Source organism: Salminus brasiliensis, chromosome 17, assembly GCF_030463535.1.
Source record: "Salminus brasiliensis chromosome 17, fSalBra1.hap2, whole genome shotgun sequence".
Lineage (NCBI taxonomy): Eukaryota > Metazoa > Chordata > Actinopteri > Characiformes > Bryconidae > Salminus > Salminus brasiliensis.
This window is the reverse complement of record NC_132894.1, coordinates 2,220,239-2,233,316: the sequence shown is the minus strand read 5'-3', so window position 1 is coordinate 2,233,316 and position 13,078 is coordinate 2,220,239. Positions and strand designations below refer to the sequence as shown.

The window sequence follows — 13,078 nt, the reverse complement described above, 5'->3', positions numbered from 1 at the left end:
TATGTAAATACAGTAATAGTGACATCACAAATACTACAGACCTTAAATGAGGTTTTTCCATGACCATTTCAATCAAAACCTCATTAGATAAGCAGTGGTCAGTCCTGCGGGACGCTCCGGAGCTTAAAGTCACCGCCCCGAATGTCCCAAATGAGAGCAGGCTAGAGAAATATAAAGCTGCCCCAGCATTGAGCTGTGGGGGTCTCTGGAGTGGAGATTGACTCATCCCAAAGGTGATGGATGGACCTCTGAGTGGTCTCTAGTGGAGTAATCCTCCATCATCAGTACCCGACCTCACTGATGCTCTCGCTCTGGTGAGGCTGCATGCAATCAAATTCTCCTCATAATAAAGGCTTGGCAGAAAAATAGAGGCAAATTTCCCAAAATACCAATATCCTTGATTGGAGAAGAAATCCCCTACAAATATGTTTACGTACTGTGCAGCATTTCAATCCCAGATTACACCCACACACACCCACACACACACAATCTTAGAATGTCAAAAAATTAGTCTTTATTTTTGTTCCTTCTGTTTAAAACCTGCAGTTTTACAGTCGTTTTGCTCTTCACTTCACCCAGTCGCTCGGTATGCGCTCAGGAGAAGCAGCATAGTGATCTACATCCGCTACCATAGCTAATGTTCTGTATATATACTGCTCCAAAAATATATATATCTCTATATACTGTATATGTAAGGGAGTACTTTACAGCTGTTATCTGTAGATTTCAGAGAGGTAGAATACTGCCATTAAGAAGATTCTCCCACAAAAACATAGAAACGTAGAAAAGCACTACATTGTCTGGAATGTACGGAGTGCTACAGGGTCCAAGAAGTGACACATGATTCTAAAACACACACACACAATTCAACACCTGCCCACATCCTCTTACCCGGGTAAGGCCGGTCAGGCCCAGGCGGAGCCCGGCGTCAACAGAAACTCAAGATTTTAAACCTTAGGCTTTGCATCATCGTCAGTAGGTCAGCAGGGCTAATCTTAAAAACATTAACATCTTCATTATAACTGGAAGCTGCAGGACGGGTCAGAGGGTCAGGGGTGACAAACGCTGTAGAAGCCAACAGCTATTAAACTGTTAAATTAATCTTGACGATACTCTTAGGTTGGTCAAACAGTCCGTCATCGAGCTGTCTACGAACAGTCTCTGCACCAAAACAAAAATCTGCAGCACAGTGAGATCTGCGTGGGAGAGACCCTGAAGCTGACAGACTTCCAGCTGGTTAGTGCTGCTGGGACGCCACACTGTTAGGCTAGGGAGAATTCGGCACAGCTAAAAGCTCTGAAAAATAAAGGGTCACTCTTAAATCTAGCCAGTATATCGTCACGGCCGCGCAGAAACCTTCTCTGTGCATCTCTGTTGTTGACGTTTCTTCAGTATGTGAATCTGGTAGTTGTTCTTTGTACCGAATCGGAAAATCAGAATGAACGAACCAATAAAAATGACTCTGAATTGAATTTTTCACATTGACTTCCACTGAAAGTTAAGATGTTTTGGACAGACAAGCTTTTTGAATTTCATTATCATTACTGTCAGAATTTTTGTGTGGTTGGTGTAGTAGTGGATAACACCACAGCCTAAGATTCGATTCCCTGGCCAGTCAAGTTCACCAGTCGACACCAACCACAGTTCCTGGGTAAGACTCACCACCCTGTTGGAACCGGATTCACATGACATGCTGATCCACAAGTGGGCCAGATAAATGCCATGAATGCAATGCATTCATACAGCAGACAAAAGTATTTAGACACTTGTGCCTTATTTGTATACTGTTGTGGTGATGCAAATTCTTGTACCTCAATTTCCTGTACGGTGTCCAAATTTCATAATTAATGGACCAACAGAAACGCACCACAATAAAATAAAATAGCAAAATAGCAAAGTTAGGACGGTCTTTAGCTTCTCCAGTAAAGCAGCCATTTTGGAGATACAAGGGTTTTTTTTTTGTGTGACCGCGAAAACATGCAGGTTTATGTCTGGTGCAAATATGTAGGGGTTGGGTAACTGGATCTAAATTGGGAAGGGGGGGAAAGTTTGCCAGTGTTTCAACTGCTTAAGTGGCCAAAAGTTTTTGGAGGCCACTGTATTACAAATAAAATGACTCCAGACAAGTAAAAAATGTGAAGAAAGAGTCATTATACATGATCACTGTCACACAAAAGCCTTGTAACTCCATGATGTGAATCGGGCAGTTGTTTTTTTGTTATGGCAAATAGACCAACAGACTGACTTCCATTCAAAATCCTCTAATGTTGCCCATTTGTAGATACACGCTTGTGCCGGACCACCTTATCAGAAATATTTGAGAGATATTGACCAGATTTAGGATTTGTTAACCCATCAACATGTCACTCCTCTCCACCAACACAATCCCCCATCCCTGAAAACAGTGTGAAGCGTTCTCCACGACCAAGTGAACGACTGCACACAGTAAACTGGGACTCCTGGAGAGGCTTGGAGAAAGTTACTACATCCAATTATTTCATACAAACCTAATTCTCCCACGCAGAAAGTTACAGTAGGAGGGTCATGCTGTGAATTCTCCCTCACAGATGGCAGAGAGCTCAGCAGGCTCATACATATGCCATTCCTTTTCTCCCCACTGCTATACTGAACCTCTACAGTCTACAAGCCCCCACAAACCCAACAGAGCTCCAGCTGAAAACAAACCTCTGTACCGCCTCTGTACCACCTTTAACATCACACTGTCCAAATTATACCACAGATATTAAAGAAACACACGAAAATTAACTTGGTTAATACATTTGCAGCTCTCAGTTTAGCCCTCGTACTGTATATCAGGATTGATATGTTTAAGTAGACTCTGGAGATCGTAACCAAAAAGCTTATTACCTCAGAATACACTTCCTTCAACCAGAAAGTACATGTACACTATACATATACATCAACAAAACGTTGAGATATGGATCATAGATAAAACAGTTTGGACAAATATAGTAAAAAACATCATTTGTCATCTAAAAATAATTTCTTTCTTTAGTACAACTACATATGTTCATGTATATAGACCACATCTATAGGAGATAAGGAGGGTAGTTGAGAAGCTAAAGCTGATGAGGGTGAAGAGAGTCAGGCTGCTGCCCAGCTGAGTGGGATTCTAGATGATGTTCACAGCAAACAACCAGACGCAGCTCGGTCCAAGCCAAAAATAACGCAGAATAAAAAGTCCAGAATGACCCGAGGCCTCTCCAGAGGTCGCCTCAAGCCAAGACGCCTACAGAAGAAGCGGCCCGCACTTGGACAGCAGAGTCCGGAAGCACATCCGGCTTCATGTGCTTCCCTTTTGTGTTCCTGTGGCAGGTCGGACGGAGGCGAGCGCTGGCTGAAAGGCTGTGGTGGGCTGGGGTGGGACGGAGGGCAGGCCGCTGCGGGTCCAGGATCAGCACAGGGTCGCCGCTTTAGTACTGAACATACTCCGACTGAAGGGACTGTGAAATGAAGCAGGAGGAGAGAGAAAACGGTCATTAGGTGGAACGCAACAGCAGAAAATTACACATTAGGAGCAGCTAAAAAAGCCGAGCTCTGAGGCGGGTTATTACGAAAAATAAAAAAAGAAATAAAACATGGGGAGGAAAATCAACAGCAGAATTGAACCTGCATTAATATGCACAAATTACACTCCGGCTAAACCAACACCAGACTCCTGAATGTAGAAGTTGCTGAATATAGATGCACAACATGCATAATTGAGGGCCACGGCTTTGCTTATTGCTTCATGAGGGGGACAAAAACCACAGCAGCAGACGACGACATCCGGCAGGAATAATGAAGAGACCTTCGTGGAACTGGATGGAGAAAGTGTTTTGAAGGAGGAGGGGCAGCCGGCGGCTGAGAGGGAGAGGGAGAGAGAGAGAGACAGACCGACAGAGCGAGAGAAAGAGACAGACAGACAGAAACGGGGAGAGAGAGAGAGACACAGAGAGAGAGAGACACAGAGAGAGAGAGACACAGACAGAAACGGGGAGAGACACAGAGACAGAGCGAGCGAGCGAGAGAGAGAGACAGACAGAAACGGGGAGAGACACAGCGAGCGAGCGAGAGAGAGACACAGAGACAGAAACGGGGAGAGAGAGAGAGCGAGAGCGAGAGAGAAGCGGAGAGCGAGAGAGAGACAGAGACAGAAACGGGGAGAGAGACACAAACAGAGAGAGAGAGAGAGAGAGAGAGAGAGAGAGAGAGAGAAACACAGAGCGCGCAAGAGAGAGAGACAGACAGAAACGGGGAGAGAGAGACAGAAACAGGGAGAGACAGACAGAGAGCGAGAGAGACAGACACAGAGCGAGAGAGACAGACACAGAGCGAGAGAGACAGACACAGAGCGAGAGAGAGGGGGGGGGGGGAAGAGAGCGAGAGAGTGAGAGAGGGAAAGCGACAGGCACATTACATGATCGTCCTCTTAAACTGTGGAGCAGTGTTATGTAAAGATGTTTGAGTGAAGTTCAGCGAGGTTCTGCACCGGAGCTACGAGGCCTGTAACGTAGTTTCTGCCCCAGTATGATCATGATCTTCACCAAAATGGACAGAAATGCAGATGAACGTTGGCTTTAAGATTTAAGATTTCTGCTGTTAAGCGTGTGATCTACTTTAGCCCATTCTGATTTTGGTGTAAGGTAGCGGGTACCATCAGCCTCCCCGCAGCAGATTGGGCTTCTATTCTGCAGCTGGATCAGCTCACCACTCTACACCAATAAGGCCATGTTCACGTTCATATGTGGTACTGAAATCCGATACACCGCGAATGTGGAGCTGGATTGACGTGACTTGGATGAGTGAGGGAGGTTTTCAGTGGCGATATAGGGAGGTAAAGGGACCTCAAAAATATGTGGGGTGAGGGCTCTCTTAAAAAGGTTAAATAAGAAGGCAGATATCACAACAACCGCTGAGCACAAAAGAAACGGGCGGACGTGGCCACAAGAGGGCGCTGCTTCAAAGGAAAAATAAAAAGCTTAAAAGCGAAGTTTGAAGAAACCAAGACCAACAAAAGTGGGCGTGGTCTAATAACTTCTCGATTTATCAATGTAGTAGATACATCGATAAACTACTCCAGCACTGAAGCTCCTGTAGAACTGGTTGGTCGGGCGCAGCAGATAACACCACTGCCTCCGGTGAGCTACCACACCACATGGGAGCCTGGGGTTCGATTGTAGTCTGGGTGACTATTCCAATAAGACTGCCAACACTACTTTGGCCCACCCCTCTGCTAAACAGAGCGCTGTAAAACTGCCCAACCAAGAGCTAATTCTACCGGCCAGAGAATCGAACCCATGCCTCTGCCACAGGGCGGGCAACACTACCTGCTGGCTACAATCGCGAGTGGGTATTCCATTATGGAAGTAAAAGGAGCCGGGTTTAAAAAAAGTGCAACATCACAACATCCCGCTTAAGGAACTGGCCGCTCCCTCAAACGGAAGGCCTTTTGTCCAGCAATTCATTCCAGTTCCAGCATGTTCTGCTGCTTTGAGAGCCGCACAGCTCTTACACTGACTGACTGCAGTGGGCCAGATCTTCAGGTTCATCACCAGACACAGCACAAGCTTTGCCTCCGATGCAGAACCTCTGCAGAAGTGCAGATGCTCCAGTTCATGACCCATTACTACGGTTTCCTTTCGCTTGTAACACACATTTCCTGTAGTGGAGAGGCACATGATGAGAGAGAGCTATGCTGGTGACTTGGCAGATTTGCACTGTTTGCCTGGACTGCAGGTTTGGATCCTGACATGACATACCAGACATTGTTCTTCTGCACAAATCTTCCAAACGTAAGATGACCTACAACAGACCGTGGCGGAGTGAGAGCTGATATCTAGAGAAGACAAATGTTTCTGCTTCCTGGAAGGAGAAAGCTATATAAACAGCAGGAGGCCCTGAAGTACATGGGGTCCGGAAGACCTGAAGATCTTGTATATGCATATAATAACACACTCTATATGGACAAAAGTATTGGGACACTTGCTCATTCATCGTTCGTTCTGAGTTTCTCCTGCTTTTGTTGGAGTAACTGTCTCTACTGTCCAGAGAAGAAGACTTTCTACTAGATTTTGGAGGATTATTGCTGTGAGGATTTGGTTGCATTCAGCACCAAGAGCTAAAGAGAAGCCAGGATGTGTGGTGCTAATAGGTTCATGATGTTTATCCGCTCCAGAGAGTCCTATTCTATTGGCAGTACTTCTCTACATGGACTAAACAAGCTGCAATAAGTTCAATGGAAAGTAGTAGCTGAAAGCATTCATTAAGAGGGGGTGTCCACAAACATATGGACATGTAGTGTATAATTACAGTCTGCAATTGGCTGTTGGATTCTAGTGTATTGCGATTTACAATATACTGAACGGTATCTAATGAGGAGTGACCGCATTGGAGGACCACTGCTTCTGGACATTAGCTAAAGGAGGACTGGGAAGCTTTGCAGTCTTGGCCTTTGAATAAGCGTCTCTTGCAGCCTACAACACTCCCAGCGCATCTAACAGCAGCACGGAACCAGCTGTTAGTCCTGTTAGTGTCAGAACAGCATTAAAAGCCTGAATAAATGAATAAATACAGAAATAAAAATAGAATAAAATATATATAAAGGACCCCAGCACCATACAGACAGAGTGAGTGAGTGTGGGATGCACTCGAAATGAAGCGCAGAGTTAAAAGGCAGCGTATTTTAGAGCACAGCGAGGAAATCTGAAAATTAGTCTCAGCGGCACAATCAATTAAAACCCACTTGATGACGGCAATTAGGTCTATATTTGAATGCCTTAATAAGCACTTCATTAGTGGCCATAAAGGACACAAATAGAGTGAAATATCCTGAAGCGTGTGATAATCAAAAGCATTAGGATGCTGCTGCAAATCTCAGGCAGACGTGTACAAACACAGATAACACAGGGGGAATAACATCGTCACTCGGAATGAGGCGGGTTAGACATAAGAAATAGATAAATGAGAAAATAGGAATAAATTCCATTACTGATGCAGGATCCTGGCTTTTTAAGTCTAGATTAAATGTAAAAGTGATAGTTCAGCCAAACATTAAAGAATGAGTTCTTTATTTATTATTATACAGCTGTAATTCAGACTACTGAGGAGCCTTGAGGAACATCAAAGCTTATATCAACCAGCTTCTCTCAACTTAATCATGACAAACGTCCCTGAACCCATGCTGAGTAATCAAACAAATGTATTTAATTTTTTTTATATTTTAAGTTTTATTTATCATAGAACTGGAATCTATCCAGCTGGACAAAAGGTATGTTGCACAGCTAAAAACAGTAGTTGTATCCATCTGAAAGCCTGAACATTGTCTGTACTTTTGTCCCATTTCAAAGTCTCGAACATATTTATTGTAAATTTTTATTTTTTAGTTCTTCAAGCGAAGCCATAGAATAACCATTTTTGTCTGAATAGCCATCATAGAAACACAATTTTTGACTTTTTAATAATAATAATAATAATAATAATAATAATAATAATGCCAATTTTGGCCACCACCCCCCTCGTAGCTCCCACTATAGCTGTAGCACGTAATTTAAGTGGACATAGGTTCGTTATCTATTTAAAGGTTCTTCATGGAACCCAAAATGGTTCTTTAATGACATCACTTAAAGAACCCCCAATAGTACCATGTCTGTTGGTTGGGTTGATCAACTACTGTTGGAGTGAGAGGACAACGGCGTAAATCTCAAATTTTGACCGAACGAGTCTGGAAACTAGATCCTCACACTCTTAAAAATAAAGGTGCGACAAAAGGTTCTGTGAGAATATAATCTTATAATCAATAGAATCACTCAAATAACCCTTTACAGCACCAGCAGAAAACTAAAAAAGATAACTGAGACCAAGTGTGGTTTGGTTGATCCGCCACCTTTGGAGTAAATCTCAGTTTTGGCCAAACTATCACTTTAAGCTGAGCCTGAAAATGAGCTTCTCAAGTTCTTAAAAATGAAAGTGCTGAAAAGGTTATTTGAGCTATGCCATAGAATAACTGCTTTTGGTTTGTGTAAAGAACCTTTTAAAAGGTTTTTTTTTTAATGGCATCACTCAAATAACCTTTGTATGCATACGGTTCTTTGTTCGGCATATTAGCCTTTCAGCTCCAGTGGAAAAGTAACGGTCTCTAATTTGAGCCGGAGGTCTCAGCCTGAAGAACAATGAGCACAAGTATCAGAGACATCAGTACGATTAGAGACATTAGTCAGTGGAAATTAGTATAAAAGCACCACGGCAAGAGAACCAGAAAGAGAGTAGGTGGTGACCGGAGATGCTGCTGTTGGGCGTGTGGAGGTGTGAAGGGAAGAGCTCACTTACGGGAATGGAGCGGCTGAGGTAGCGGGACGAGGGCCGGATCAGGCCTGTGATGCCTTGATTATGAGCCAGTTCCTCAATCCCAAACCTGCCTGCGGCGGAGGAGGAGATCCCTGCTGGGCCGCTGTGGTTGTGGATGTGGTTCTTGTTGCTGAAGGATGAGCTTTTGCCTGGGCCGAGCCCGTTGGCGTTCGGGCCGTCGGAGATGGAGTTATACTGATTGTTGTTGACCTCGTAGCGGTAGCTGTGGGAAGCCAGAGGGGAGGAGCTGCCGAAGGCCGCACGAGGGGCGGGAGAGGTGGGCGAGAACGAGACCGAGGAAGAGGAGGGGGACGGAGGCTGCTTTCCAGGGCTGCTACGGTCTCCGTCGGTCTCGTACAGGTTGCCCAGGGAGGTGGCTAATCTGGAGTTTAGAGAGGAGCTGGGGGTACAAATACAAAGGGGTAGTGGGGGAGGACGGTGGATAGACTCATCACAGCAACACAACCAGTGGGTCTATTTCAGGCAGATCTGCACAGATATGCCAGTGTGTGCTGGGTGTACCGTACTTCTCCACAGCACCCTTTTTGAAGCTGGCGTAAAAATCTTCACGGGAATTATGCAAGTCTTCAATAGTCAAGGTAAGCTGCAGGTGAGGTTAAGACATCCACTACAAGGCTTTGTCTAGTGCACGATAATCAAGCCAGCATTTGTTAGACAGTAGAGTCTTAACACTTCGGGATAAGATTATTAGTTATTAATTAGGTTATAACCATCTTACAGATCCTTAATAATCAGTTATAACACAAATAAATAAATAAAATTAAAAAAAGATATCCATCTCCACTACTACAGCTCGTGTTGGCCCCTATCAGCTTCAGCAGATCTTTCTCTACAGGTTTCTACTATTGAACCTCCATCAGGATCAGTCCTTCACTCCCAGACCACCATTCTGTCCTGTTTAGTTTGAGGTTCATCATCTCAGACGTTTCCTCCCGCTCTCAATTTTTTAGGAGTTATTACCCCTTATAAACAGCAGAAAGGCTCTTCTAATTATTTGCATTTTCTAATTAGTTCCAAACATGAAGATCAAGACTGCTGAAGATGTGAAGCTCATCAAGTTTGAGCTTAAAGCTCAGAATGAGAGTGTGGTCTCGTCCTATGTTAAGGTAGAGAAGGTACTGAAGACGCACTCTAGTGGCAGATTGGTCTCCAATGCAGTGCAGACCAGATCAATACAGTGAAAACCCTTGTAGTAGGTGTCTTAATGACGGTCCTGCTTCAGCTTCATTTAACCGCAAATAATGTTAACTAGAAAAGCACCTCACTGTCCGTACGCACAGGTCTGCATGAAAAAGGACCTTACACAGCACCAACACAGGCCCATACAGAGGAGACGACCAGATGACCTGGCCAGCAGGGGAAAGCCTCGAGCCTTCGGTTTCAGCTGGAAGAAAACTCTACACTGGTTTGTTTGAGTGACACCATAGAACCTCTTTTATAAAAGATGTGAGTGAATTAACCTTTTAAAACATTTAAAAGCTCTCAATGTTTCCATTTAATGCTGATAAATGACACATTAGCTGTTCCAAACCTGGCTAGTGCGCCCACTAGTGGTTGAAAATGCAGTTCTGGCGAGTTCTTAAGGGATTTCCCCTTCATCATGTAGCAATGGGTGGCCTTCGGACTGTTTGACACGTCGACAGGTTTCCACGCAAACAAAAGAGCCTCTGATTGGCTGCTTTTCTTTCTTGACTGCTCCTCACTAGCCACGCCTCTGTAGGCTCATTACAGATGCACTAACTTATTTATTGATTTTTTTTATTAAAATGTACATTGATGGTCGATGTACTCTTTGATGAGGCTGCTGTAGGTAAAGGAACTTTACCATTGTAAAGCTTCCTCATACACAAAAACAAGGTTCGTTTATGGCGTCGCTCAAAAGGTGGTAACTTTGAGTTTATGTGAACGAAATGTTCTGAGCTTTAGCGCAAAACTAAAATAAATAATAATAATAATTATAATGCTGATCAGAAGTTTAGCTTGGTTTAACGACATTTGGAAAAATCCAAATCTGTTCTCCAGCTGTCAGCCAGGCGTTCGGAAACAGTCATGTACTCCCTACCAAAATAGAACAAAAACACTCCGGTTCTCAAGAGGTGCTGGTTCACATCGGGAGAGAGTGGGAGCGAAGGAGGAAGTGTGTGTGTGTGTGTGTGTGTGTGTGTGTGTGTGTGTGTGTGTGTGTGTGTGTGTGTGAGAGAGAGAAAGCAAAAGAGGAGTGTGTTGCTGGCTTTGGTTGTTTCTCTGTTACGCTGGCAGGAGGGAGGCAGTGAGTCACCCACTGCATTAAGCGAATCGTCCTTATTGGTTCTACTCTAACCTGTTCTAAAGCATGGGGTAATCACAGAGAGGGAAGAAGACCACAAGAGGGCTGAAGGGGAAAAATACAAGACAGGAGACAAAGAGAAAGATTAAAAGAATTTAGATTAAACAAGGGAAGAAGAAGCAGCCCGTTAACAAAACTGAGGAAGATAGAACGTGGGCAGATGCTGAAAGGCAGGGTGATGTGCACTGCATAACATGAGATCTTAGCAAGTGAAATCCTCCAAAATGTAGTTTAAACATTGAAACGTCTAATTTTGGGATTACTGTAGTAACAAGATAACTTATTTAACTTATTTATAACCGATTTTGACTTTATTTAAGTGATTTATCTACTAAAAGTGTTCATGTAAAAAACAACAATTCAGCTCTTGTGAAGAAATATCGCCTAAATCAATCAAGTGAGAACTTAAAATAAGAGAAAATCTGTTATGAATGATACATTTTCTTACAATCAAAAAAATTTCGCTGGTTTGAAACTAGAGCAAGGCAATATGACTATTTTAAAGTTAAAGGTGCACGTATTTGTCACTGTACAGCGAAATGTGTCCTTTGCATTTAACCCATCTGTGGTAGTGAACACACACGAACTAGGGGCAGTGAGCACCCATACACCCAGAGCGGTGGGCAGCCAACTCCAGTGCCCAGGGAGCAGAGAGGGTAAAGGGCCTTGCACTGCCCAACAGTGGCAGCTTCCCGAGCCCGGGAATCGAACCCACAACCTGGGGATAACCCAGCGCTCTAACCGCTGAGCCACCACTGCACCACTATTTCATCGCATCGCGATAAATTGTTATTGTGATACACAATATGCATTTATGAGCATCATCGAGGCTTAAAGAGCACTGATTAACTGCACACGGTGCATTTTGTCTACATGATGAAATATTGTGATAAATATCGTAAAAATGTCTTTACATATCGTATATATATTATTTATTATTATAATTATTATTATAATGATATTATTATGATGTTGGTCAGCACAGGTGTCGGTTAGCTGTTGTATCTGAGCTGGGGAGTCGTGCTTTCCTCAGACTGCGCTGGCTACCTAGCGATGCTGCATCAGCAGCAGTTGGAAAGGAGGCGGTGGCCTCTTTCACATGTGTCGGAGGAGATGTGTGCTAGTCTTTACCCCCCTAGTGTTCAGGGGCCTTGCTAGTGACTCATGAACAGAGATTGGGTAATTGGCCTTATAGATTGGATAGAAAAGAGATCACATGATGCAGTGTGGAAACTGAAACACAGGCTGAAATACACAGACATGAATGGGAGAGGAATGGAGGACAGAGGTTTAAGAAAGTGAGAGAGAGAGAGAGAGATGTTCAGTGTTTAGGGCTCACCTTTTGAGGTTGGACGAGGAAGAGGAAGCTCGGCCGATTCTCTTGGCGGAAGCTGAAGAAGAGGACGACACTTTGGAGGATTTCAGGGGCGAAATGGGACCCTGGGGGGTGGCAGATGAACTCAGTCTGCTGGGAGACAAACATTTATTTATTAGGATTTGATTACTAGGACACTTCCTCATTCTGGTGGAGGTGGTGCAATGGTGTTGGGAGGTGAAGGCGCTTTCTTGGCGCACTGTTAATGCCGATCAATCCTTTCTTGAACACCACAGACTATGTGTATTGTTGCTACTTGGTAAACTGTGAAGTGGTGTTCATCCACCATTCTGACCACCATCGGCACAATAACCTGCTTCAACAAAAGCAGGAAAAACTCTCGATTCCAACAAACAATGAATCCACAGGTGTCCCAATACTTTTGTCCATGTAGCAAAATTCAGCTGTAGCACATCTGAGCTGGGTGATTAATAGCTGTGGGCCTCTAATTAGCATACCCAGGTGTGGTAAGCATTGCAAGACAACAACAATGCTGATAACCAGGGGAAGGTCAGACGGGCGTTCTCCAAAAAGAGCTCCAAAACCACCCTGTTACAGTAAAAACTGTTTACGCAGAGGCTCAATTCAATCAGAGGAACTGATCTTCGGTGGCATCGTGCTCAGAGGGATGAATAAGACTTTGACAAAGTGGGAGCTGCTGCTGCTGCTACAATAAATAAATGAGCTAGCCAAACGGAAACCAAGCGAGCTCCGGCCAGCCCTGTTCAGGGGTTTCCACACTTTCATTTTGGACTCAAATGCAGCACAGCTAACTGATATCAAAAGAGAGGAAATTCTTAAAATTGATAAAGTCTGGAATTTTCTATCCTCACCCAAACAGGCTGGCACCAAATCCAAATACCGGTCTAAAAGAGTGAAGTGCATTCATTGAACTTAACAAAGGGACTCTTAGCAGTGGCGCTAAAGGTTTTGCCTGGGACTTTTATGATGACCTACTTAACCATGGAACAATGAATATAATTAGAGATTCTCCAAGAGGCCCCATTTCA

The 13,078-nt window shown here is 44.0% G+C and overlaps 1 protein-coding gene across 3 annotated transcripts in view; it reads right to left on the bottom strand.

Moving 5' to 3' along the window:
* Positions 1–491: 491 nt before the first annotated feature.
* Positions 492–13,078, bottom strand: part of cdc14ab (cell division cycle 14Ab) — a 58,863-nt gene continuing 46,276 nt past the window's right edge. The window contains exons 14-16 of one of the 3 annotated variants that reach the window (XM_072660021.1): positions 12,033–12,161; positions 8,329–8,746; positions 492–3,464 (exon numbers count right to left, since the gene is read on the bottom strand). In XM_072660021.1, coding sequence (XP_072516122.1) covers positions 3,435–3,464; positions 8,329–8,746; positions 12,033–12,161 — 577 coding nt within the window. In that variant the 3' untranslated portion in view covers positions 492–3,434. Of the gene's footprint in view, positions 3,465–8,328; positions 10,739–12,032; positions 12,162–13,078 lie in introns of those variants that run through there. The other 2 variants (XM_072660022.1, XM_072660023.1) reach the window with 2 other exon arrangements.